General features: G+C 42.4%; 1 protein-coding gene across 2 annotated transcripts in view; it reads right to left on the bottom strand.

Annotated features, from left to right (window-relative positions):
* Window positions 1–27,025, bottom strand: part of MASP1 (MBL associated serine protease 1) — a 215,992-nt gene that overhangs the window by 30,194 nt on the left and 158,773 nt on the right. For both annotated transcript variants that reach the window (XM_073675203.1, XM_073675202.1), the window contains exons 11-12: window positions 3,070–3,210; window positions 116–229 (exon numbers count right to left, since the gene is read on the bottom strand). In XM_073675203.1, the coding sequence (XP_073531304.1) occupies window positions 116–229; window positions 3,070–3,210 (255 nt within the window). The remainder of the gene's footprint in view (window positions 1–115; window positions 230–3,069; window positions 3,211–27,025) is intronic.

The raw sequence follows: 27,025 nt of genomic DNA, 5'->3' as shown, positions 1-27,025 counted from the left end.
GAGACTCGGATGCAAGATTAAAAAATCGGATAGCAAATGTCCAAATAATATGCTTGTCTGCATGAGCCCTAAAGATGACAGCAAAGTGTTGGCATTGATTCTAATATCCACTTACCTAGAATAATGTTGAAAGAAGATGGAGTTAAAAGGTCTTCTTGCGTAAGGACTGCATTTTCTTTCTCCAATTCATGATGTAGGCAGTGAGCAGCTGTTACAATCCATTTATCACCTAGATTTTGTATACAATTAATTCACAAAACTAGAATGTACAATATTTTAAAATCACTGCAGTATATACGCGTTATCTAGGCCTTCAAAGAGTTTATAGGTTTGCAAATATTATCATATAAATTTAATGAAACCTACTCTTATAGTTTACTTATAAACACAGCTATGTTGTCAAAGCTGTCCAGTCATCCAGGAAGCTGCACTTCTGCATTTGTCCTGAGAGAGCCCCCCTACTTTATATTGGCATGTGATTAGGGAGATTAACTGGCTCAGTTAAAAGTCACTGACTGGGCTGATTGGTGTAGTTTTCATAAAATGTTTATAAATAATCAGCAGGAGATTATCACTAGAGGATTAGTAAATCAGCTGCAAGGTAGTCCAAATACGATGATTGACAGCTTTCTGACTATGCACTGTGTACACTGAAAGCTGCCAATCAATCGTGAGGGCTGATTTATAAAGAGCTCAGTGTGGCGCCCTGCTGCGCATGGTGCCACAGAACCCAGAAGGCTGCACGGATGGAATTCTCCACAGGAAGCCCTCACTACATGCAAACACCTCCACCTTCCATCTCATACCAGCAGAGGAAGCCCTGATAGGGATATATAAAGGGAAGGTGGAGCTAGGCAGCTCAGAATAGTATCAGTTTACAGTGAGTGCTCAGAGTGAGAGGAGCACGCAGGCTGCTGTGTGAGGCAAGCTAGGCCTCCAGCAGTACTGAAGCCTAGTGAGGGCCCCGAGCGTGGCCAAAGGCGACTGGAAGAAAGGAGTGATAAAGGGGGCAGAGGAGCATACCAGGCTCACCCCAGTATATCTACCGGACACCGGGTCCGAGCCTACAGGGACCCTTTATGCCCAGTAAGGGTAACCAGAATCCCAGGAGGACTACAAGTCCCTGGCAAACCTGAAGCTAGACACATACAGGACCAGGAACCACGAAGGCCCCGACGTCCAGGGAAAGTGGTTACCAACCGGAGGTCCTACTTCAGAGCAATAGGTAGAGAAAAAGCAAGAGACATAAGCTAGGCACAGTTGCAGGCTGGCCAGGAGCTTACACAGAGGCAGACACGGATCAGGAGGCCTTATACCCGCTCCCTGGGGATAAGTCCAAAAGTGCGCCCTTCACCTAGAGTACCCTGGACCATATCTATCAGCTGTGCCAGTAAAGGTAACGAAGCAAAACCCCCTGTCTCTGTCCGTTACTCCGGCTGCGCCAACTACCTGCACCACAACGCCCAGCATACCCACCATCTATCTATCTACACTGCCCTGAGGCCCGCTCCACCTGTGGGGAGCTGTACCATCTTTAGCTGCCTTGTCACCTGCCTCAGTGGACTGCCGCAGTGCTGGTGACTATCACCAGACACCACAGGTGGCGTCACGAATTCTCAGAACTTTTATTAATAATCGCTACCCCTTTTTGTGCACTGTCCGCCCTGAGCCAGCCACCGTGATATGTACTGTCCCAAAACAGTAAGGCCCACGGGGGCACGACACTCAGCATTCAAAGAACTGGTACATTTGCAGCAAATAAAACAGTTTTTCTCCAAAACTGCAATTGACCATTATTCATGATTAAAATATATTTGTAAATTATGATAAAATGCATGTTCAGGGCTTATATATTGCTTACCTATTCTTAGCAGGGGTCATCAATATTAGCTTAGTGGGAGGTCTCACACCTGGCACCCTACCAATCAGCTGTACTGCTTCACCATTGGACAGATATACAAAGCATATATAGCAAGAACATGACACCTCCATATACTGTATCGTGGATGTTCGCGGGTATTGCAGCTCAGCTAGCATTCACTTCAATGGAAGCTGAGTTGCAGTATCTAGGAGTGGTCACTACGCAGTGTATGGCGTCGTGGTATTTCAGTTCTGTACACAGTACACATCAGCTGCAAACAGCTGATGGGCGATGGTGCCAGATGTTGGACCCCCAGAGATCTGATATTGATGTTCTACGCTAAGGATATGCCAGCAATATACAGGTTCTGAAAAATCCCTTTAACATGTAAAAAAAGAAAGGTTATCTCATGTCGGGCAATCTTTCAGATTAGGTAATGAACATTTGAAAATGAAAGTATGCATCACTAGCCCTAATGCACTTCAGAAATATTCGCTACAATTTTCTCCTGATTGTGTATGCATAAGTCTGGGGCTACACCGTGGCTTTGGTACGATACCTGAGGCGCGACCAAAGTTCACTATGTTTCACTGCTACATCTCAGTGCAATACAAGTGATTGGGGTCACATTGCAATCCTGAGGATACTGCGGTCGTGACATGCAAGCTGCAAGAAGTCCAATTGCGTTGGATTTTTTTGAAACCCTCTATGTCGCAATTCGACCCCATTAGTTTGTATTGTGCTGTGATGTAGCAGTGAAACATAGCGAACTTTGGTCTTGCAAAAGGTGTTACGGCCAAACTTGCTGTGTAGCCCTAGCCTAAGAAGAGACCAGTCAGTCTATCTGTGCCTCTTAAACTTCGTCCACTTCCACACTATAAATTATGTCTTTCTCTGAAATCCTGCAGTTTTTCAGAGTTAAACATGTATATTGGTAATGTGGGAGCCGGTCTCTTATTCATTCTGCCCGCGGTTCCTTTTTAGTGCAGGTTCTAATAGATTCGCTAAGGGAGGTTTCACAAGGGGGAGACACGTTCAGAACTTTCTGCAACTAAAAGTTAGTTCTATGCATTCGCATGTTCCCACAGCAAGCTCCATTTGTGTAAATTAATTATTCATGTGTGAATATGACCAATAGGGAACCTTCACTTTTTATAATACCCGAAAACTGTGGAATTCTACATTTCTGCTTGTGCAGTTGTCCTTACCAATCAGAGATCCACCACAGAAAGGTCTGTTACTGGAGGCGCGGGAAAGCATGGCAATCCAGGGAGAGATTCCTTTCATTGCTGTACTTCCACGTGAAATCCTTGCAAGGGTTGTTCGGGAAAACCGTGGTAACCCACACACTAAAAGGAGGATTAACAACATGCTTGAATATTACTTGGATGGCAACTATTTCACTCATTTCTTATTGCACAGTTTACAAGCATAATGACAGTGAGGGTATGCTCACATCTTCGTATATAAAGTAGCTCAGATTCTCAGCCAGAAAAGTTGGAAAGTGTCAGGCAAGTGTCATGCGTTTTTTTTCTCACCTAGCATCCATGTCATGTGAGTGCTATGTGAGTGTGCGTTTTTTCCTCACCTAGCATCCGTATAACATCAGCTTTTACATACAGTAATTCTCTATATCATTTCAAGCTAGTTTTCTAGCTAATAAAACAATCTTATATACAGATATAGATAGAAGATAGATAGACAGATAGCTTTCTTTCCTTATATCTGTCAGTGCGATATAAAATAAGTGCTTTGCTTGTGTAGTTTCCTGTACTTGTATTTAGCAAATAAATGAAAGAAAAAAATGGTGTGGGGCCCCCTTAGTTTTCTTAAGCTTTCCCAGCTGAGGGAAAGCAGACAGCTGAGAGGTGGTCTTAATAGCCTGGGAAGGGAAATAAACATGAAGCTTCCCAGGCTATTAATATCAGCTTACAGCTGTCTACTTAGGCTTTACAGGTTATTAAAAAGGCCTCAGCCACCCCAGGAATACCGCATCCATTAGATGCGCCAATTCTGGCACTTAGCTTCAGCTCTTCCCACTTGCCCTGGTGCAATGCCAAAGCAAGATAATGGTTTGGGGGTTAATGTCAGCTTTGTAATGTCAGCTAACTTCAAGCCCGGGGTTTAGTAATGAAGAGGCGTCTACAAGAACTTCCATTACTAACCCCATAAGTTTAAAGCAAAAAACACACACAAAGAAAAGTCCTTTATTTGTACAAAGCACTCCATGACCCTCTTTTGACCATTTATTACCTTTAACAAATCAAATTTTCCAAAGGGGTCTGTTGTAAATCCATCCCACGTCCCACGACAATCTCCAACTCTGCTACAACCAGTAATGCAACTGCACACCATGCCAGCTGGAACATACTGACAGTAGCGTGAGAACGCGCCTGTAGTGACAAGTGGTGACGTCAGTAAGGTGACCGGAGTTCATCAGCTATGAACTCCGGTCACCTTACTGACGTCAGTGCTCTCAGTGTAAAAAATTTCTCACACTGCGAGCGCTGATGTCAGTAAGGTTGGGAAAATCTTGTAGATGAACACTGAGTAATTGAATAACATTGTTGCGAGTGCAATGTGATTTTTTTCTTATAGTGCACTCATCGATTTTACACGCAGATGTGAGCAAACCCTAAAATCTGTGCTGAAAATTCATCCTGTCAACAGTTTAAAGAGTTTTTGCTCTTACTTTATTCATTTTTCTTCAAATCCACAATACTGTTCCAGAGATATTGGTATAGTGTCCATTTTTATGTTCTTTACTCTGGGGCTTGTCTTAAGGCTGCTCCATATAATTATCCTGTGAGCAGCAGCCCTTGGTAAAAATAGAGCTAAATAAAGTAGATCAAATTTGTGGAACCATATGACAGATTTAAAAGAAAAAAAACAAAACAACTGAATATTCAGGGAAGAAACAGAAATAAAATAAGAGCCCAGTAGTGGTAGTCGGCCATCACTAGAGAGCAGTAGCATGGAGATACAGTCTTGTGCAAATGTTATACATAGCTTGTCTCTGTATACAATCAAAAAACAACTTTTAATGATTTTATTCAGCAAAATGCAATCTTTAGGGCCCGCTCTCACTTGCGATTAAATCAGACCAATGGAATCCGATAAAAAATCGGATTGCATTTGTACCAATTTAATCCTATGATGGTGTGCTCGGTGGTGTTTTTGTTTTCAGCTCCGAATGGCTCGCAATCGGACTGAAAAAAAATTGCAGCATGCTGCGATTGCATGCTGGATTCGGATCGGACGCACCCATATAAGTCTATGGGTACGTGTGAAACATCACACTGCCCTCAGATATCACCGTGCGATTGCCACCGACACCAGCAACAGAGGAGATGGAGAAATTACTTTCTCCATCCCCTCCGCACCTGTGCTGCGATTCTCTCATGCAAAAGTATCGGAGCACAGTAGCCTGACACTCGGCTCCCGCTCGCAGCAGAGCAGGAGCTGAGTGTCATTAGCATATCACATCGGATTCTCTCGCATCGGATGCCATTTGTTAGTGGGACACCGGCCTTACCATGACAAGCAAAAGTGCTGGACCCTGTTAAAGCTTTTTACTTCAAATTGAGCGTTTATTAAATGGAACAGACAGCACATCTCTAGCATGACAATGAATATAAAAGCACTTCTTATGAAATGAATATTACCATTTCATATCTTTATGGCATATCCACAAGATTTGCCATAAATGTATAAGAACCAGCATCCCTCTCGAGACCTGGGCCCTTACACACATCTCTATCTGTGGGGAGGTGGTCGGAATTCCCATTGTTCTTTATGGGACTTATGACAACCTCTCCACCGATAGCATGGACTACAAGCCCTATTATTGAGATAGATACAGGTACCTATATATTTTGGACATATTCTGTGGATATGACATAAATATATACAGTACAGACGAAAAGTTTGGACACACCTACAGTACAGACCAAAAGTTTGGACACACCTTCTCATTTAAAGATTTTTCTGTATTTTCATGACTTTGAAAATTATACATTCACACTGAAGGCATCAAAGCTATGAATTAACACATGTGGAATTATATACTTAACAAAAAAGTGTGAAACCACTGAAAATATGTCTTATATTCTACGTTCTTCAAAGTAGCCACCTTTTGCTTTGATGACAGCTTTGCACACTCTTGTCATTCTCTTGATGAGCTTCAAGATGTAGTCACCGGAAATGGTCTTCCAACAATCTTGAAGGCGTTCCCAGAGATGCTTAGCACTTGTTGACCCTTTTGCCTTCATTCTGCGGTCCTGCTCACCCCAAACCATCTCGATTGGGTTCAGGTCTGGTGACTGTGGAGGCCAGGTCATCTGGCGTAGCATCCCATCACTCTCCTTCTTGGTCAAATAGTCCTTACACAGCCTGGAGGTGTGTTTGGGGTCATTGTCCTGTTGAAAAATAAATGATGGCCCAACTAAACGCAAACCGGATGGAATAGCATGCCGCTGCAAGATGCTGTGGTAGCCATGCTGGTTCAGTATGCCTTCAGTCTTGAATAAATCCCCAACAGTGTCCCCAACAAAGCACCCCCACACCATCACACCTCCTCCTCCATGCTTCACGGTGGGAACCAGGCATGTAGAGTCCATCCGTTCACCTTTTCTGCGTCGCACAAAGACACGGTAGTTGGAACCAAAGATCTCAAATTTGGACTCATCAGACCAAAGCACAGATTTCCACTGGTCTAATGTCCATTCCTTGTGTTCTTTAGCCCAAACAAGTCTCTTATGCTTGTTGCCTGTCCTTAGCAGTGGTTTCCTAGCAGCTATTTTACCATGAAGGCCTGCTGCACAAAGTATCCTCTTAACAGTTGTTGAAGAGATGTGTCTGCTGCTAGAACTCTGTGTGGCATTGACCTGGTCTCTAATCTGAGCTGCTGTTAACCTGCGATTTATGAGGCTGGTGACTCGGATAAACTTATCCTCAGAAGCAGAGGTGACTCTTGGTCTTCCTTTCCTGGGGCGGTCCTCATGTGAACCAGTTTCCTTGTAGCGCTTGATGGTTTTTGCAACTGCACTTGGGGACACTTTCAAAGTTTTCCCAATTTTTCGCACTGACTGACCTTCATTTCTTAAAGTAATGGTGGCCACTCATTTTTCTTTACTTAGCTGCTTTTTTCTTACTATAATACAAATTCTAACAGTCTATTCAGTAGGACTATCAGCTGTGTATCCACCTGACTTCTGCACAACACAACTGATGGTCCCAATCCCATTTATAAGGCAAGAAATCCCACTTATTAAACCTGACAGGGCACACCTGTGAAGTGAAAACCATTTCCTGTGACTACATCTTGAAGCTCATCAAGAGAATGCCAAGAGTGTGCAAAGCAGTCATCAAAGCAAAAAGTGGCTACTTTGAAGAACCTAGAATATAAGACATATTTTCAGTTGTTTCACACTTTTTTGTTAAGTATATAATTCCACATGTGTTAAATCATAGTTTTGATGCCTTCAGTGTGAATTTACAATTTTCATAGTCATGAAAATACAGAAAAATCTTTAAATGAGAAGGTGTGTCCAAACTTTTGGTCTGTACTGTATATGAGATGGGTATACCCCTTTAAGGCTTGCTGTATTACAGCTCTGTAGAATGTTTGTGTTGTATGAGTCCATAGAACATCTCCTAAAGAAGTACAGTACACTACATACTACATATAGAGCTCCTGTGTATAATGTCATTGGTAATTCCTTTATTACCTGTACACTGACACTATATATAGAGCTCCTGTGTATAATGTCACCGGTGATCCCTGTAATACCTGTACACTATACACTATATACAGAGCTTCTGTGTATAATGTCACCGATGTGTGGTGATCGTGTATTACCTGCACACTATTTACAGAGATCCTGTGTATAATGTCACTGGTGAGTCCCTGTATTATCTGTACACTTTCACTATACACTGTATACTATGTACAGAGCTCCTGTGTATGTTGGCACAGGTGATCCCTGTATTACCTGTACACTGACACTATATACAGAGCTCCTGTCTATAATATCACTGGTGATCTCTGTATCATCTGTACACTCTCACTATATATAGAATTCCTGTGTATAATGTTACTGTTGATCCCTGTATTACCTTTACACTATACAATATATACAGAGCTTCTGTGTATAATGTCACTGATGAGTGGTGATCACTGTATTATCTTCACACTATATACAGATATCCTGTGTATAATGTCACTGTTGATCCCTGTATTACCTGTACACTGACACTATATACAGAGCTCCTGGGTATAAAGTAACTGGTTAGTCCTTGTATTACCTGTGCACTTACACTATAAACTGCATACTATATACAGAGCTCCTGTGTATAATGGCACTTATGGTAATATTAGTATTGTGCATTTTTATTAATGATCAAATGATCAGTATTGTAGTATTCGGCCACTGTGTGGTGGTAATATGAAGTCTGGTCATTGTGTGGTGGTATTTGTTCCTTGTATGTCGTATTATTCAGTCACTATGTGGTGGTAATATGTGGTCTGGCCACGGTGTGGCAGTATTTTTCCCTTGTACATGGTATTATTCAGTCACTATGTGGTGGTAATATGTGGTCTGGCCATGGTGTGACGGTAGTTGTCCCTTGTATGTGGTATTATTGGTAATTAAAAAAAATGTATGTGACACATTCCCTTAAAGAAAAATAAATAAAAATATACTTAAAATGAGTAATGGGTATTTTAAGAATGTTTTAATAGGTTAGAGTAGCATAGGGCCCGGCCAAAAGATTCTAACATGTGGTGGCAGGCTTAAAAAATCTTTTGGCCAAAACAAAAGCTGATGGCTATGTATGTGATCTGGTGTTCCATGGGAACTGTGAATGTGTGATTGGTGAGGACGTGGTGCAGAAGTGGAGTTTTTCCAAGAGTGGGCGGTGGGACTGTGGAATGTTCGATGGGTGAAAGCGAATCTAGGGTGGAGCCTGGTTGGAGTCTCAAGGGGGCCCGAAAATTTTGCCCTGAAATTTCTGGTGGCAACCCTGATATTGGTGGTAAGTGTGTGATAACTATGGGTAAAATTGATGATACCCCAGCTGATCATATTGTTGCCAAAGGTATTGGAAGTATTAGAGACTCATAAAAGTATGCATCCTTTCTAATCAAAGTGAGTGACAATGCCGTACGTATAGCTAGAAGGACATGAAAACCTGATAGTCATAGTCATAGTCAATGCGGCTAGCATATCATATTTGATATGTTTGTTAATAGAGATCATTACTCTGGAAAGAAAGAAAGACGGTGACTACATTGGCAGTGTTTTTACTACTTGGCATTCTGAAAGGCACTTTATTTTTTTCTAAAGATGCACAGATTTACTGAACATGGCTGAAGGCTAGAAAACTCATTGAGCTATTGATCTGAACAATTGCCAAGTCACGATTTAAGTATATTATTTTGTACACCAATAATCTGATGACTCTATTAATCACGGCATTCCCATACCTGTGCCTAGTGGCAATATATTTATAACCTACGAGCAGCAATAAAAAGTCGATGTCATCGTCCTTAAAAGGTGTATTTCTCTGATTACATTAGTGCAATTCCAGTTTGTGCCTAAAGGGGTTCCCTCTTTTCACAGCTGTGATGTATTGGCATTTACTACCCTGCAAATAGTATTAATGACATTGATTTTTTCCTTTGTTTCTTGCATTTTATAGCCCTGGATTAATGGCAGACTTACTTTTTTCTCTAAAATACTAAACAAATTTGTAGTAACACCTGTATAACTTTAATACATTTCTGATGGATAGTATTCCAAAATAACTCTAACAGATTGATAATGCTCCTATTGCATTCAAAATGTATATATGACCAACAATTTATTGTGTATTGTGATTGGGGCCAGAAATGGGATGAATGGTGCCCTGTGCAAAATTGTCCTTTAGCGCCATCATCTCATTTTTTTATTCTATTCTGTTTCCCCAAGATACATTCATGGGCAGGAGGTTATGTTTTATATCAAAGGAAAATTGATTTAAGCTTCTTTTACACATATATATTTTTTTTTAATGCTGGAAAATGACTCCATCCACATGTATCGTACTATGCAGCAAATTTGTTATGGGGAATCTGCCCCTCAAATCCGTATTAAATCTACCAGATCTGAGCGCACACTTAAAGGGGTATTCCCATCTTGTATTTTTATGGCAGGAACCTCATGCCCGCAGCCCCTAAGTGCCTCCTGTGGTATATATACCGGAGCTCCAAAATGTCTCCTGTGGTGTATATACCGCAGCCTCAAAGTGTCTCCTGTGATGTCTATTTCATGGACCCATGTCTCTTGTCATGTCCATGCCACAGTTCCATGTCTCCTGTGATGTATATACTGCAGCCCCAAAGTGTCTCCTGTGATGTCTATATTTTAGCCCCAAAGTGTCTACTGTGATGTATATACTACAGCCCCATGTCTCCTGTGATGTATATACAGCAGTCTCTGTGTATCCTATGTGAAGTATATGGCAGTTTCGGTGTCACCTACAGTCATGACCAAAAGTGTTGGCACCCTTGAAATTGTTGCAGAAAATGAAGTATTTCTCCCAGAAAATTAATGCAATTACACATGTTTTATTATACACATGTTTATTTCCTTTGTGTGTATTGTAACAACACAAAAAAAAACTGAAAAAAAGCCAAATTAGACATAATTTCACACAAAAGCCCCAAAATGGGCCAAACAAAATTATTCACACCTTTCCAAAAATGTGGGTAAACCACTTTGTTTCAAGCATGTGATGCTCATTCAAACTCACGTGTGGCAAGTAACAGGTGTGGACGATATGAAACTCACACCTGAAACTAGATAAAAAGGGAGAAGTTGACTCAATCTTTGCATTTTGTGTTTGTGTGTGTCACTCTAAGCATTGAGAACAGAAAAAGGAGAAGAGAACTGTCTGATGACTTAAGAACCAAAATTGTTGAAAAATATCAACAATCTCAAGGCTACAAGTCCATCTCCAGAGATCTTGGTGTTCCTTTTTTCATGGTAAGCAACGTAATCAAGAAGTTTACAACCCATGGCACTGTAGCTAATCTCTCTGGATGTAAATGACAGAGAAAAAATTATGAAAAGTTGCAACGCAGAATAGTCTGGATGGTGGATAAGCAGCCCCAATTAAGTTCCAAAGAAATTCAGGCTGACCTGAAGGCTCAGGGTGTATCAGTGTCAGCGTGAACTGTCCGCTGACATTTAAATGAAATGAAACGCTCTGGCAGGAGACCCAGGAGGACTGCTGACACAGAGACATAAAAAAAGCTAGACTGCAGTTTGTCAAAACTTGAGTAAGCTAAAATCCTTTTGGAAAAGTGTCTTGTGGACAGATGAGACCAAGATAGAGCTTTTTGGGCAAGCACATCATTCTACTGTTTGCCGAAAACATGATTAGGCCTGCAAAAAAAGGACACAGTACCTACAGTAAAATATGGTGGAGGTTCAAAAATGTTTTGGGGTTGTCTTGCTGCCTAGATGCCTTGACTGTGTGCAAGGCATCATGAAATCTGAAGATAACCAAAGGATTTTGGGTCACAATGTAGTGCCCAGTGTCAGAAAGCTGCATTTATTTCCTAGTTCATGGGTCTTCCAGCAGAACAATGACCCCAAACATACTTCAAGAAGCACCCAGAAATGGATGGAAACAAAGCGATGGAGAGTTCTGAAGTGGCCAGCAATGAGTTTGGATCTAAATTCCATTGAACACCTGTGGAGAGATCCTAAAATTGCTTTTGGGAGAAGGCATCCTTTAAATATGATTGACCTGGAGCAGTTTGCAAAAGAAGAGTGGCCAAAATTCCAGTTGAGAGGTGTAAGAAGCTTGTTGGTGGTTATATGAAGCGATTGAGTGCAGTTATTTATTCCAAAGGGTGTGCAACCAAATATTAAGTTGATCGTGCCAATAATTTTTCCCGACACATTTTTGGGATTTTGCATGAAATTATGTCCAATGTGCCTTTTTTTCTCAGTTTTTTTTGTTGTGTTGTTCCAATACAATCAAAGGAAATAAACGTGTGCATAACACAACATGTAACTGCAATAATTTTCTGAGAGAAAGACTTCATTTTGCTCACTTAGGTCCTTGTTTAGGTCATAATATGGACAGATATTTTTATGCAGAGGGCATTTTAATAATACTTTATTTTTAAAGGCATGTCGGGATGTGCTGCAGAAGATAGGAGAAGAGGGAAGTCTGCAAGAGAAGAGCTGTGGATGTGAAAAGTCACCTTGGCATCTGAATAAGATGGAGATGAAAAGAAAGAAACTACTCAATCAGTTCACAGCAGCTGGGTCTTGTGGCGTGCAATGGGAGACCCAGCAGCGGCTGCTGCTCCAATCTGTGGTGCTTCGTTCTTTGAACGGGGCTCCATACAATGGACGAAGAAGACGGAGATCGTCGTGGGACCTCCATTTGGATTACAATGGACCTGTGTGGATTATTATTATTTTTTTAATAAATGGGTGAAAGAAGGATATTGTCAGGGAGTAATTTTTTTCAAATAAAAAACTTGTGTGTGTGTTTATTTCTTTTGACTAATGGGTTACTAATGGTGGTGTCTGAAAGACATATTTCCATTACTAACCCATGGGCTTGATGTCAGTGACTGCTGCTGACATCAACCCCACAACCCCATTTCCCCAATTTCTAACACACCAGGGCAATCGGGGAGAGCCGAGGCTAAGCGCCAGAATTGGTGCATCTAATGGATGTGCAATTTCTGGGGTGGCTGAGGGCTGGTGTTGTTAGGCTGGGAAGGTGCCAATATCCATGGCCTTTCCCAGCTTATTAATATCAGCCCCAGCTGTCTGCTTTACCTTAGCTGGTTATTAAAAATAGGAGGGATTCCATGTCATTTTTTTAGGATCACTTCACTTTTAATAACCTGCAAAGGCAAATCAGACAGCTGGGGGATATTAATAGACTAGGTAGGTCCATGGATATTGGCCCCTTCCCAGCATTACAAGATCAGATTACAGCTGTCTGCTTTCCCTTGGCTGGTTATTAAAAGTAGTGGGGATCCCGCTTAATTTTTTTCAGTTATTTATTAACAAATACAGAAAACTACACATGCAAGACAGTGTTTCACTCCTTCACTTGGACCTCTGCCTCCTGGTTCAATATTATTTTTTATTTTTTTTTAATTCTATGTTATGTCATTTTCCTATCCACATTTGTTTGCAGGGCAATTGTCCTGCTCTTTCCTCCATTTTGCTTCCTTTTGCAGCCCTCTAACCCTTACTACAGCCATTCTGCAGCCATTTTACAGTCCCCATTGACTTACAGGGGTCAAGTTCTAGTACCCAAACCGAACTTTGGACTCAAGTTTGTCCGAACCCAACCTTCTATGGGTTCACTCATCCCTATTTAAGGCTCTAATATTTAACCATGTAAATATTTAAATATAAACCATGTAAAACTTTATCACAATGTAGACTTAAAAATAAAGAGAACATATTTAGAAAAGTGAAGAAAAAGATGGCTGTGCCAACCAATCAGGATGTGGCTTTCATATTCCAAAGAAAACATTTAAAAAGAATTAAAGGTGGAATCTAGTTAGGTATTACTGGAAATACTTCTTATTTTTAATAACACATAACAATGATTTATAAAAGTCGTTATGAATGCCCTGGGTTGTGTCCACAGAGTAGCTGCTAGCGAGAGCACTGCTCAGCACTAAGATTACCTCACTTTCCTGCTGTTAGCCATCTAGCTGGCGAAAGGTTGAAAAGACAATATAAACACACTCATCTCATGGCTCAACTTTCCGACCACACCCACTGACCCCCGCCAGCTTATTGGGCCTCTGCTCATATGTTCTGCTGCATCACCAGCTGGTTGTTCACTCTGGGCAAGGGCTTCTGGAATTTGGTCAGGAAGGTGAAAACAGGCTTGGGGTTGAAGGGGTTAAAGGGATTGCCCGGGTATATCATATTAATGATCTATCCTTAGAATAGGTAATCAATATTAGATTAAGGATAGATCATGAATATTATATGCTTGGACAACCTCGTTAATACCAATCAATCCTAAGACAGCACTTTAACTTATAATGGTTAAAAAATATGTTAAATCTTTAGATGATATTCTGCTCATTTCCCACCAGATGTCAGTAATGTAACAGCAAAAAATAATTTTAGAGCATTGCAAGCCAGCAATAGTCTGTCCATGTACAGTAGATTTATCTATTTTTGTGCTTTAAAGTAATTGGTTAAAGGCTCATCCATGCTTGCGTTTTATTTTGCAGCATGTATTTTTTATTGCTGCAAACAGATAGCAACGAACAGACTTACAGGTGCATCTCACTAAATTAGAATATCATGAGAAAGTTAATTTATTTCAGTTCTTCAATACAAAAAGTGAGACTCACATATTATATAGAGTCATTACAAACAGAGTTATCTATTTCAAGTGTTTATTTCTGTTAATGTTGATGATTATGGCTTATAGCCAATGAAAACACAAAAATGCTTTTAAAACCCGAAATGTTGGCCTACTGAAATGTATGCTCAGTAAATGCACTCAATACTTGGTCCTGGCTCCTTTTGCATCAATTACTACATCAATGCAGCGTGGCATGGAGGCGATCAGCCTGTGGCAACTCTGAGGTGTTATGGAAGCCCAGGTTGCTTTGATAGCAGCCTTCAGCTCATCTGCATTGTTGGATCTGGTGTCTCTCATCTTCCTTTTGACAATACCCTATAGATTTTCTATGGGGTTAAGGTCAGGCGAGTTTGCTGGCCAATCAAGCACAGTGATACTGTTGTTTTTAAACCAGGTATTGGTACTTTTGGCAGTGTGGACAGGTGCCAAGTTCTGCTGGAGAATGAAATTTCCATCTCCAAAAAGCTTGTCGGCAGAGGGAAGCATGAAGTGCTCTAAAATGTCCTGGTAGACAGCTGTGCTGACTTTGGTCTTGATAAAACACAGTGGACCTACACCAGCAGATGAGATGGCTCCCCAAACCATCACTGCGACTATTGCAGGAGTGGGGCGATGCTGTAGGCCCCATCCTCTCAGAAGGGATTCAGGAGGACTTGGGCGGTTGTGGCAATGGGAGTGGGGTGATGAAGCGTGCCCCATCCGCAGAAGAAGTCGGCGGTGAGCGGAGGTCCCCTCTCCCATACATAGCCCTGTGGTGGGCTTCGGGAAAATGTGCATGTGCAGACTGAGATCTCAATCTGTGCATGCTTCGGTGGCCATTTTCCCAAAACCCTATAGCAGGGCTATGTACGGGAGAGGGGTCTCCGCTCACCGCCAACTTCTTCTGAGAAGATGGGGCCTGTAGCATCTCCCCACTCCTGCCGCAGCCACATGAATCTGTTACCTCGCTCCACTGACGCCGCCCCCAGGGAAAATTCCATACCTTCACATTAATAGACGCACCCCATTTTCCTCCCAAATTTTGAGGAAAAAAGTGTTTCTTATAATTTTAAAAATACTATATATATATATATGTATATATATATATATATATATATATGTATATATATATATATATACTGTATATATATTTATATATGTGAAAATGTCCTTATTTTTTTTATTGTGCTTTGCTATAGAAACACATTTATTTTTAACTATTCCATAAATGATATCTTGATGTTCTCATGTCATTTTTTTTTGTGTGTACACTGGTGTCAATAAAACTTTTTTGAAGGAGACTACCCTGTGCCTTGGATTCTTAGATTGTTTGCAGTTTTTACAACCTGGTGGAGGGTTGTACAAAGTGTCAATCAAAATGCTGACAGCCCAGCACGCCCCAGTATCAGATTGGATGACTTGACTGTCACTCACAAAACCAACAGTCAAGCATACTCCAGATCCCATAGGGCAGCTGAGTTGTCACTCACAGCGTCCCAGGCCACAGTGAGAAATGAAAACTTGACATCAAGCCTGCACAGGTCGCAAAGTTGTAAACAGGTACACGGATGCAACAGTGCAGATAATGTAAACCCAATGATGACTTGAAACAAGAATTTATTCAATTACAAAAATGGATGTGTTTCCTAGGTGTTCTGTCCTCACACGATAGCACTGTGTGCAGTGAGACATATAGCTAAACCCCCTGTCTTCTTTAAGAAAAAGAGAGGCTGTGAACTTGTAACCTTCTTTTATTGATTGTAGATTTGACAGGAAAGGGTGAAACTATAGGATGTAATAACAAGGTATTCAGAACATATACTGTACAATACATAGATACAGGTAATCTGCAATACAGTGTAACATGAGGTAATACAAACTGATGACACCTATTTAATACATCAACATACTTCTAATGTGCATTGTACCTCTTGCACTGCATACTATTATTATTATTATTTATTTATATAGCGCCATTGATTCCATGGTGCTGAACATAAGAAGGGGTTACATACCAAATAAAATCACTTACAGTAAACAAACTAACAATGATAGACTGGTACGGAGGGAAGAGGACCCTGCCCTTGCGGGCTTACATTCTACAGGAGTGGGGAGGAGACATTAGGTTGGGGGTTGCAGTAGCTTCGGTGTTGTTGAGGAGGCAGCAGGGTCATTGCAGGCTGTAGGCTTTCTTGAAGAGATGGGTTTTCAGGTTCCGTCTGAAGGATCTGGATGTGGTGGATAATCGGACGTGTTGAGGCACAGAATTCCAGAGGATGGGGGATATTCGGGAGAAATCTTGGAGGCGATTGGGTGAGGAACAGATAAGTGTGGAGGAGAGAAGGAGGTCTTGGGAGGACCGGAGGTTACGTGAGGGAATATATCGGGAGATTAGTTCAGAGATGTACGGAGGAGAGAGGTTATGGATGGCTTTGTAGGCCAGTGTTAGTAGTTTGAACTGGATACGCTGGGGGAATGGGAGCCAGTGAAGCGATTTGCAAAGGGGCTTAGCAGAGGAGTAGCGAGGCGAGAGATGAACAAGTCGTGCAGCAGAGTTGAGGATAGACTGGAGGGGTGCAAGAGTGTTAGCAGGGAGGCCACAGAGGAGGATGTTGCAATAGTCGAGGCGGGAGATGATGAGGGCATGCACAAGCAGTTTAGTAGAGTTAGAGTTGAGGAAAGGACGGATTCTGGAAATATTTTTGAGCTGGAGGCGACAGGAGGTGGCGAGAGCTTGGATGTGGGGTTTGAAGGACAGGGCAGAGTCAAGGGTTACTCCGAGGCAGCGGATTGTCGGTACAGCGGAAAGAGTGATGTCATTTATTGTGATAGAATGATCAGGTGGGAAGGATATGCGAGATGGTGGAAAGATAATGAGTTCAGTTTTGTCCACATTGAGCTTGAGGTAGCGGGAGGAGAAGAAGGAGCATATGGCTGATAGACATGCTGGGATTCTGGACAGCAGAAAGGTGACGTCTGGGCCAGAGAGGTAGATCAGGGTGTCATCAGCGTACAGATGGTACTGGAAGCCATAGGATTTTATGAGCTGTCCCAGGCCAAGGGTATAGATTGAGAAGAGTAGGGGTCCTAGGACAGAGCCTTGAGGGACTCCAACAGAGAGGGGGCGGGATGAGGAGGTAGCGTGGGAGTGGGAGACACTAAATGTGCGGTTAGAAAGGTATGAGGAGATCCAGGAGAGGGCAAGGTCTTTGACGCCAAAGGAAGAGAGGATCTGTAGTAGGAGGCAGTGGTCAACTGTATCGAAAGCAGAGGACAAGTCAAGAAGAAGGAGTACAGAGAATTGTCTGTTAGCTTTGGCTGTGAGCAGGTCATTGGTGATTTTGGTAAGGGAAGTTTCGGTGGAATGGTGGGGGTGGAAGCCGGATTGTCGGTTGTCGAAGAGAGAGTTAGATGAAAAGTGGGAGGAAAGTTCGGCGTGAACGTGTTGCTCAAGGAGTTTGGAGGCAAATGGGAGCAGCGATATGGGGCGATAGCTGGACAGGGCGGATGGGTTGAGGGATGGCTTTTTGAGGATGGGCATGATTGTGGCATATTTGAAGGCAGCAGGGAAGGTACCAGAGGATAGTGATAGGTTGAAGAGATGGGTTAGGGATGGGACGAGTGCGGGGGTGAGGTTGGGGAGGAGGTGGGATGGGATGGGGTCGAGTGCACATGTGGTGAGGTGTGATTTGGAGAGGAGACGAGTAAGGTCTCTTTCCGTGATGTTGGGAAGGGAGGTTATGGGGTTAAGGAAATGGTGTGGAAAACAAAGGGGCTGTGGTGGTTGGACAGTAAAGACTTGCCGTGTTTGGTCAATCTTGTTTTTGAAGTGTGTGGCAAACTCCTCGGAAGAGATGAGGGAGGTCGGAGGGGGCAGTGGAGGGCGGAGGAGAGAGTTAAAAGTGTTGAATAGCTGTTTGGGGTTGTAGGATAGGGAGGATATGAGGGTTGTGAAGTAGGCCTGTTTAGCAGAGGTGAGTGCTGATTTGAATGCGAGCGTTGCTTGTTTGAATGCAGTGAAGTCTTCTTGAGTATGTGTTTTCTTCCAACGCCACTCCGCAACCCTGGTTGTGTCTATGTGTTACTAACACATAGATAGTAACTTACCAACTATGCTTAGGACAGACTGTTTGAGGAGCATAAGACAGGAGATGAGTGGTCTGATACCTCTTCAAGAGAATGCAAGAAATGGCTGCTGGTATTTCTGCAGTGTCATAATATCAAGTCCACAATGCATTGCAATATTCCCAGAATGCCTCAGAAACTCCCAAAATACATTGCAAACTGAAACTAAAACGTTTACATTAAATGGTCAGCAGATGGTGCTGTTACCAAACAAACAAAGTTCAATACATAAGAATGTGTAATGAACATAAACATGTATTTCAATAGCCTGGCATTATTGTCAGGACAGGACACTCCCCGTTTGCCGTCAACCGACGTCACTATTGAGTTTATCAGACGAGAACAAGAGGACGAGTTCCCCTACTGGCCTGAGGAACAATTTTGCCTCGCCTTGTTTCCCTGTTTTAACTTCAACTTTACGTACAACTCTGTCTTTACTCGGGAACGTTTGGGTAATGAGACCTAATGGCCATTCATTTCTTCGAGACTGACAGTCCTTCATTAGTACTATATCGCCGGGCTGGAGGTTAGGCTTGCTGGTTTGCCACTTTCTCCTCGGTTGCAGAGTAGGAAGGTACTGTTTCCTCCACTTGTCCCAAAAGGTGTTGGAGAGATTCTGTACTTGTCTCCATTGACTCTTGTAACGGTCTTTAACATTAAATTCTCCGGGTGGAGAGCAATTAGGTTCGGTCTTTTGGGTAAGCTACATGACTGGGGTGAGAACAGTTGGGTCATCAGGATCATTGGACATCGGAGTTAATGGTATGGCATTTATGATGGCCGACACTTCTGCCATGAAGGTAAAGAAATGGTCCTTCATCTCTGGTTTATTACGGAAGCTGTGCCTGAGGGAGATAAATTGTTTAGAAACTTGTTCTCTGTTGTTAGGCATGCGTTGTCTTCAAGGCTTGAAGGGTAGGGGTGCAATCCAGCACTTATTTTCGTCCTGCACCATTCCTTGCTCCATCATCTCTAGGAACAGTCTATCTTCAAACGACATTGCTGTACGATTGTCTTTTTTCATTTTGCGGAAGACTGTACACCCAAGGTGATCTTGGTCGCCATCCCAAATGCAATCATCATAGGCACGACTTGCTAGGATACTAGGTGCTGAAGTGCCTTGCGGTAGTTCTTTTATGAAGAAGTGATTTTCACACGGTTGAAGGAGAGATGGACGTCCATTCTCAAGCGTACTGGTAAACATGCTGTTGACCGTTGTTGGTTTGTGTGCACCTCCTAAACAGACTTCTCCTACGACGACCCATCCTAGGTCAAGTCTCTGGGCATATGGAGCGTTGTGAGGGCCATTGATCTGCTGTCTAACCTTGTGAATTTGTAGGATATCTCTCCCAAGGAGTAAGACTATCTGAGCCTCTGAATCAAGGTGGGGGATCAGGCATTCTATACGCTTCAGATGAGGATGATGCGATGCTACTTGAGGCGTAGGTATTTCAGACCTGTTGTCGGGAATCTGATTACATTCCAGTATGGTTGGCAAGGGCAGACGCATTTTGCCATCTAAAGACTCGACTACGTAACCTGTTGCTCTTCTACCAGTTGTCTCTACAATACCGGCACAAGTCTTCAGAGAGTAGGGGGCACTGGGTCCTCTGACGTTAAAGCTATCAAAGAAGGCAGACTTTGCTAACGACTTGTTACTCTGATCGTCTAAAATCGCGTATACTTTGACGGCTTTGTCTTTTCTGTTTGCTGGGTAAACTCTCACTAAGGAAATTTTAGAACAGGACTTGCCTCCTTTAAGGTTTCCGCAAACTTCTGTACACTTAGAAGTAATTGCTGGAGCATCGGTATTCGTTTCCTTTAGCTCCCCACTATGCTCTTGGACTTGGGGCAGAGTCCCCATTGGTGGTCCAGGGTGTAGAGCTGTGTTATGTCCAGCACTGTCATATTCGACACACTTTGCACTAACCTCACAGTCCCTGGCGAAGTGGGATGTTGAAGAACAGCATTTGTAGCAGATGTGGTTCTCCTTCAGGAAGGCCTTCCCTTCTTCCAATGGCTTTTCTCTGAAAGCTCTGCACTTAAGTAAGGAATGTGGCTTCTTGTGTAGGGGACACTGTCTGCTTGGGTCCTTGGATTTATCTTCTCCTTGACGGGAACTGAACTCTTTGTGAGCAGAACCTGTGGAGGAAACGTTAGTTTTGTGGACCTCTATAGTTGCTCTACGAGGTTTACTTACAGAGGTACCGGCACATGACAGCGTGAAATCAAAGCTAGGATCATTCCTAATTCTTGCTTGTTCAGAGACAAAATCTACAAACACATCGAATGGAGGAAATGGTAAATTGTTAATTTGTTTATACTGTACCTAGAACCATGCATAAGCCACTTGTCTTGCAAGTTGTCTGGGAGCTTTTGAACTATGGGGTTCACACCTCTAGCAGTGTCAAGAAATGTCAACCCCATAAGATCCCCTTGTGTTTTTGCTACATGCAACTCCATTAGCAAGTCAGTTAACTCTCTAAGCTTTGAATAGTCCTTGCTAGCAATTTTAGGAAAGTCTTTTACTCACTTAAACAAGGCACTTTCTATAACCTCTACGGAGCCGTAGCATTCATCAAGTCTATTCCAAATTCTTTTGAGTCCAACATCTGGACAATTTACATCAATGTCTCTGATTCTCTTTGCGTGCTCGGCAGACTCACGTCCTAGCCATTTTACCAGGAGATCCATTTCTTCGCTACTTGGTAGACCTATGTCTCTGATGGCGTTTTGGAAGGAGGCTCGCCACGCTCTGTAATTTTCAGCGCGATCACTGAACTTTACAAGTACCTTAGTGACCAACTCACGTCGAGCAAGGAACTTGGCAAAGTCTATTGTAGATCGGTTGGCGTTGATACCAGTTGATGGTGTGTTGTCAGAGTGCATGTGTGCTGTGCGGTCATACCTGTTAGATGTCTCTGGTTTAGTCCAACTGGTGTAGTACCTTTCTGAGGCAAAGGGAGTCTCTCTAAGTTGGGGCCGATTCTGGATCCTCTGCTCTGGAGAAAGATTATTGTATTCAGTCTTACCCCTATATGTACTCTCTTGTCCATGGCAGGGCAACTGATAGCTGGCTTTCTGGTGGTCCGGATAATCGGGCTGGCTTGTCTGGTTGACAAAATGTACTCCCTCCTGCTTTAAGTCTGGGTGGCCATCTGCTTTGGAATGTTGCTGGACGTACTCTGAAGTACGCTGCAATGAATCGTGAGGGTCTTGCTGTGGACCTAATACACTGCTGCGTCCGCTGTGTTCTCTGTCAAAAGATATGGCATCCTCTAACGCTTCAGCTTCTGCTATGGCTGCTGCTGTTTCTTTCTCGATAGCAAGCCTCTCTAACATTGCTTCTAAGCGTGCCTTTTCTATTGCTCTTTGTGCATCCAGGGAAGCTTGTTGGCGTGCTCTTTCTGTCTCCAGGGAAGCTTGTTGGCGTGCTCTTTCTGCATCCAGGGATGCTCTCTCTGCCTCCAGGGAAGCTTGTTGGCGTGCTCTTTCTGCCTCCAGGGATGCTCGTTCTGCCTCCAGGGAAGCTTGTTGGCATGCTCTTTCTGCATCCAGGGATGCTCGCTGTAGTTTCAGTTGGATCCCTTCCTCAGCAAAGGTGGCTCGTGCTTTCGCTGCTTCTGCTTTTGCGCGGGCGATGGCGGCGGCATTGCTGACGGGTGATGCCTTTGAGGAACCAACTCGTGATCTCATCTTGGTAGAGGATGCTCGTCCTTCAGACATGATGTGACCGTTAGTAGACAGCTGCGATATCCGTTGCAGGCTCCACGTGGATAATGGCGGGCTTCATATAGTCAGATCATCTGAGCTTATTCTTAGCAGTTGTTTCACTGTTCTGTCCTCACACTATAACACGGTGTGCAGTGAGACATATAGCTAAACCCCCTGTCTTCTTTAAGAAAAAGAGAGGCTGTGAACTTGTAACCTTCTTTTATTGATTGTAGATTTGACAGGAAAGGGTGAAACTATAGGATGTAATAACAAGGTATTCAGAACATATACTGTACAATACATAGATACAGGTAATCTGCAATACAGTGTAACATGAGGTAATACAAACTGATGACACCTATTTAATGCATCAACATACTTCTAATGTGCATTGTACCTCTTGCACTGCATACTAACACATAGATAGTAACTTACCAACTATGCTTAGGACAGGCTGTTTGAGGAGCATAAGACAGGAGATGAGTGGTCTGATACCTCTTCAAGAGAATGTAAGAAATAGCTGCTGGTATTTCTGCAGTGTCATAATATCAAGTCCACAATGCATTGCAATATTCCCACAATGCCTCAGAAACTCCCAAAAATACATTGCAAACTGAAACTAAAACGTTTACATTAAATGGTCAGCAGATGGTGCTGTTACCAAAAAAGCAAAGTTCAATACATAAGAATGTGTAATGAACATAAACATGTATTTCAATAGTCTGGCATTATTGTCAGGACAGGACACTAGGACACAATGCAAAAAGAGGAGGGTAAACAATAAGAAGGCAGTAAGTTATTTTACAATGGGAACACAACAATTCAGCTATACAGGATATTGGCACAATTCTAATCACACACTTCTACTCTCCTACTGTGAATAAACAACTATTATGGTCAATGATGTCTTGGTCCTAATGTCCTAGGCTAAAGTACATGTCAGTTAATCTCATGCTCATCACCGTCGTCACCCTGTCATTCCCTAACAGGAGTCAAGGGTGCTGCCCCGTTAGACCACAAGTCCCTGAACGAAGAGTTGCTCTGATCACCCTTAGCGCTGACCACCTTCATTCCCTGGAGTGTGGTCCTAGTCCCCTGGGTACCGCAAGTCCACACCTTGTGTCACATCTCACACAAATGTCCCTGTCCTGTTATCTGATCACACAGTTCTGGCTCTGCACACTCGTCTTGGGCCCCGTCTGCTCTTCTCTGGCTCCGTTCCCTCAGTCCTGGTCACTCGGTTCTGGTTACCAGGTTCTGGTCACTCGGTTCCGGTTACCAGGTTCTGGTAACTCGGTTCTGGTTACTCAGTTCAGGCTACTCTGTACTTGTACTGGCCGGTCAGCTCTAGTTCGCTCATCTCTGTCTCCGTACTAGTAATGGTGGCTATAAGCCTGCTCAGCTACTTCCACACGTCATTCCTGTTACATGTTTAGGTTCCGACTACTCCCCTCCTCTGCCCTCTCGGCCTTTTATAATTGCTAACTGCGGAACAACTATCACCGGACCTGGAGTGTCTTCTAATCCCTTCCTACCAGGACCAAACGCTGGACTCTACTGTTCCCGTTGACACAATTCTATTTCCTTTCCCTTATAGTCTTTAGACAGCAGGTGGCGGTGTTTGCTTACAGATGTCCGTTCATACATTAGCTTCACCTACTTACAAAGTGGAATATACCCGTTACACATGTAACTGCTGTTCTAGTGCCCATTGCACTTTCTCCCCCTCTACCTATAAAGAGTAGGTCAGATGGGGATCCAACCTCTGTAGTTATGTCCTTGAAGAGAGGGGCTCTTCTACCTCATGTTGCGAATGGTGAAGTATTGTTAGTGTATTTGCTTTGCTTTCAGCATATAGTAATGTCCATAAAATAAAATGGTGTTTACAATGTTACAAAAAATGTATTTTTTAATGTAAAAATAACATCTGTATTTAAATCTCACCTAGTCATTAAATGTAAAAGCTGCCTCTGCTTTCTTAAATTAATATCACATAAACTGGCAGCTTTTCTTTGCCCCAGGATGTCTTAGATCAAGCATTAATCTGAACTATCTCCTAGACATATGCTTGTTGTACAGTTTGTATATCTAAGTAGCAAAAAATCATTACAGTGACATTACTCCCTGGGCCATAAATGTAGCGTTGCTGCTCGTTCAGGCAGGTGATGATATTTTCCTAGCCTACATTGTTAAGTACTTGGACAGCATTATTCTACTGGGAATTCATTTATAATTTCCAGTCCTGGAAAAATTGAACTGAAGAATGCAAATCTTAGCGTTTGTCATTACATTGTGGTTATGTTCTGTATTTTTAACATGCTTTGTGAATGTCTACCAAACTTTTTCCTATTTTCTCCTGCCTCACTGTCTGGAAATAACCTGCCACACATCCTTGGTTTTACATGCATATGAAGTCTAGCCAAATAATATATCTATGTTGGGTATCTGATTTCCACATTAAAAAACACAATATGTCAACGCGGTGTTAGGAAACTGATTTACTGTTACTTTTGTAAATGCCAAAACGTGTTGTAAATTTATTCCATAAAATTTGGAATTTATGTTAATGGATTTCTGTATACATCTGAGAATTATTTTTCTTGTGCTCATTTTAGATAGAAAGATAAAAAAGACATCGACAAACTGGAGCAAGTTCAGAGAAGAGCGACCAGAATGGTGACTGGTCTGCAAACCATGTCCTATGAGGAACGGTTGCAGGATTTGGGAATGTTTAGCTTGCAAAAAAGAAGACTGAGAGGAGACTTAATAGCTGTCTACAAATATGTCAAGGGCTGTCACATTGTAGAAGGATCATCTTTATTCTCATTTGCACAAGGAAAGACTAGAAGCAATGGGATGAAACTAAATGGGAGGAGACACAGATTAGATATTAGAAAAAACTTTTTGACAGTTAGGGTGATTAATGAGTGGAACAGGCTGCCACGAGAGGTGGTGAGTTCTCCTTCAATGGACGTCTTCAAACAGAGGCTGGACAGAAATCTGTCTGAGATGATTTAGTGAATCCTGCTTTGAGCAGGGGGTTGGACCAGATGACCCAGGAGGTCCCCTCCAACTCTACCATTCTATGATTCTATGATATGCTTTTTTATGTAAGAGAAGTGATTTATTTTCTCCTTAATACCAAATGACCTGATAATGTGTTACGACTGCAATATTTAACCATATAAGTAAGGGTTTACTTTGTCACAATATAGGCTTAAAAATAAAGAGAAAATATTTAGAAAAGTGGAGAAGATGGCTGAGCCAACCAATCAAATTGTGGCTTTCATGTTCCAAAGAGTCATTTAAAAAGAATTAAAAGTGGAATCTAGTTGGGTATGACTGGAAATATCTCTTGTTTTCAATAACACAACAATAATTTATAGAAACCGTTATGATTGCCCTGGGTTGCGTCCTCACAGTAGTTGCTAGCCAGAGCACTGCCCAGCACAGTGATCTCTGGGGCTCAGTTGCAGCTTATCATTTGCAGCTTAATCCCTGGCCCAGAGTGAAGATAGGATGCTTAGAGAAGTACACAGGGAGCAGCGGGAACGGCCACAAAGATTAGCAGTGAAGTATGTTTGTTTTCTTTTTAATGTTTTGCTGGCCACTCACTTTTCCGACCACCTCTGTGCTCCCTGATTGCTTCTCCGCATCTCTCCGGCCAGGTGTTCATACTAGGCCAGGACTTCCGTCCGCGTGTATGCATGCACATCGAACTCAGAGGTTTGTTAATGTAAACACCCGGCTGGAGATGAAGCGCTATGGAGGTGTAAAGGACTGGACAGCGGGCAGGGACTAGCATGGGCGGCCGGAGAGTGAATAATAAGGTGAGTAAGAGTCTTTTTTTTTCTTTTTACATCTTACGTTTATTATGCTGGGAAGACCCCAGAGCATATTAGGGAACATTTAATAGAGGGAAATAATTTCACTGAAAATTGAATTATTTACATCCACACGATTTAGCAATTTCACATTTTGTCAGATTTGTTCATCTCCACACAAGACATCATGACCTATTTCCTTGCCAGGTTAATGTTCACACTATTAAAGGTTTTAACAAATACAAAAGAAGCCCAAATTTTAAAATAAAATTAAAGGAATTTTCCAAGAACATATATTTTGTGTTTAATGTTCTGTCATTGAAAATAACAAACTTCATTACTTACCTTCCCTAGTACCAGCAGTGTTTCTGTGTTGCTGCTCTGTTTTTTGTTGATCTCAACGGCTCATGCCATCTACATCAGCTACAAACATTTTTTCACACCACTGTATGTGTCTTTTTACTCTAAACAGCATCCCCCACCTTCCTTATCCAGAAATAGAACTAGGTAAATAAAACTTTTCATCCTAAATTCCATCTTTTAACAAGTGCCACCAGGGGCCACCAGTGGGCACACGGCTATCAAACTATCGCCACACCATGATTTCTTCAGTGGTAGGGGTGGATCAGCATCTGAAATGGCACACCAATAAATGCCTCTATCAGAGATTGACAGTAGAATTTAACGGATTAACAGCAGTGATTGGTGATTAGTTTCAATCGTTGCTGTTAGAGGCAGATGTCGGCTGTATAACATAGCTGGCATCTTCCGAGAATGGTGAAAGTTGCGCCATATATGTATGGTGGATGTCAGGAAGGGGTTTTAAGGTCAGGTCTTGAATTACAGTGTAGAAACTTTACATAGGTAGAACTGGTGAGTTTGATTTTTTTCCTCCCAGGAGAGAACTGATTTGCATTTTCTTCCCATGGAGCAATGTCAGCAAGACTCCATACTTAGCCAGTCTCCAAATGTAAGCACATTCCCCAGAAAGCTACATCAAGTGTATTTTATTTAGCCAGACCAGGAGCAACTGCCTGTTGTTGGGTGTCTGGCTTAACTAATATCCCTAGACATGTGTCAAGGTTTGTTAACCCCTTCACTACCTTTG

Source organism: Phyllobates terribilis, unplaced genomic scaffold (genome assembly GCF_046119375.1).
Source record: "Phyllobates terribilis strain yellow unplaced genomic scaffold, ASM4611937v1 Scaffold_3__8_contigs__length_932513732, whole genome shotgun sequence".
Classification (NCBI taxonomy): Eukaryota; Metazoa; Chordata; class Amphibia; order Anura; family Dendrobatidae; genus Phyllobates; species Phyllobates terribilis.
Note: the sequence above shows the minus strand (reverse complement) of the source record. Positions and strands in the feature narration are given on the sequence as shown.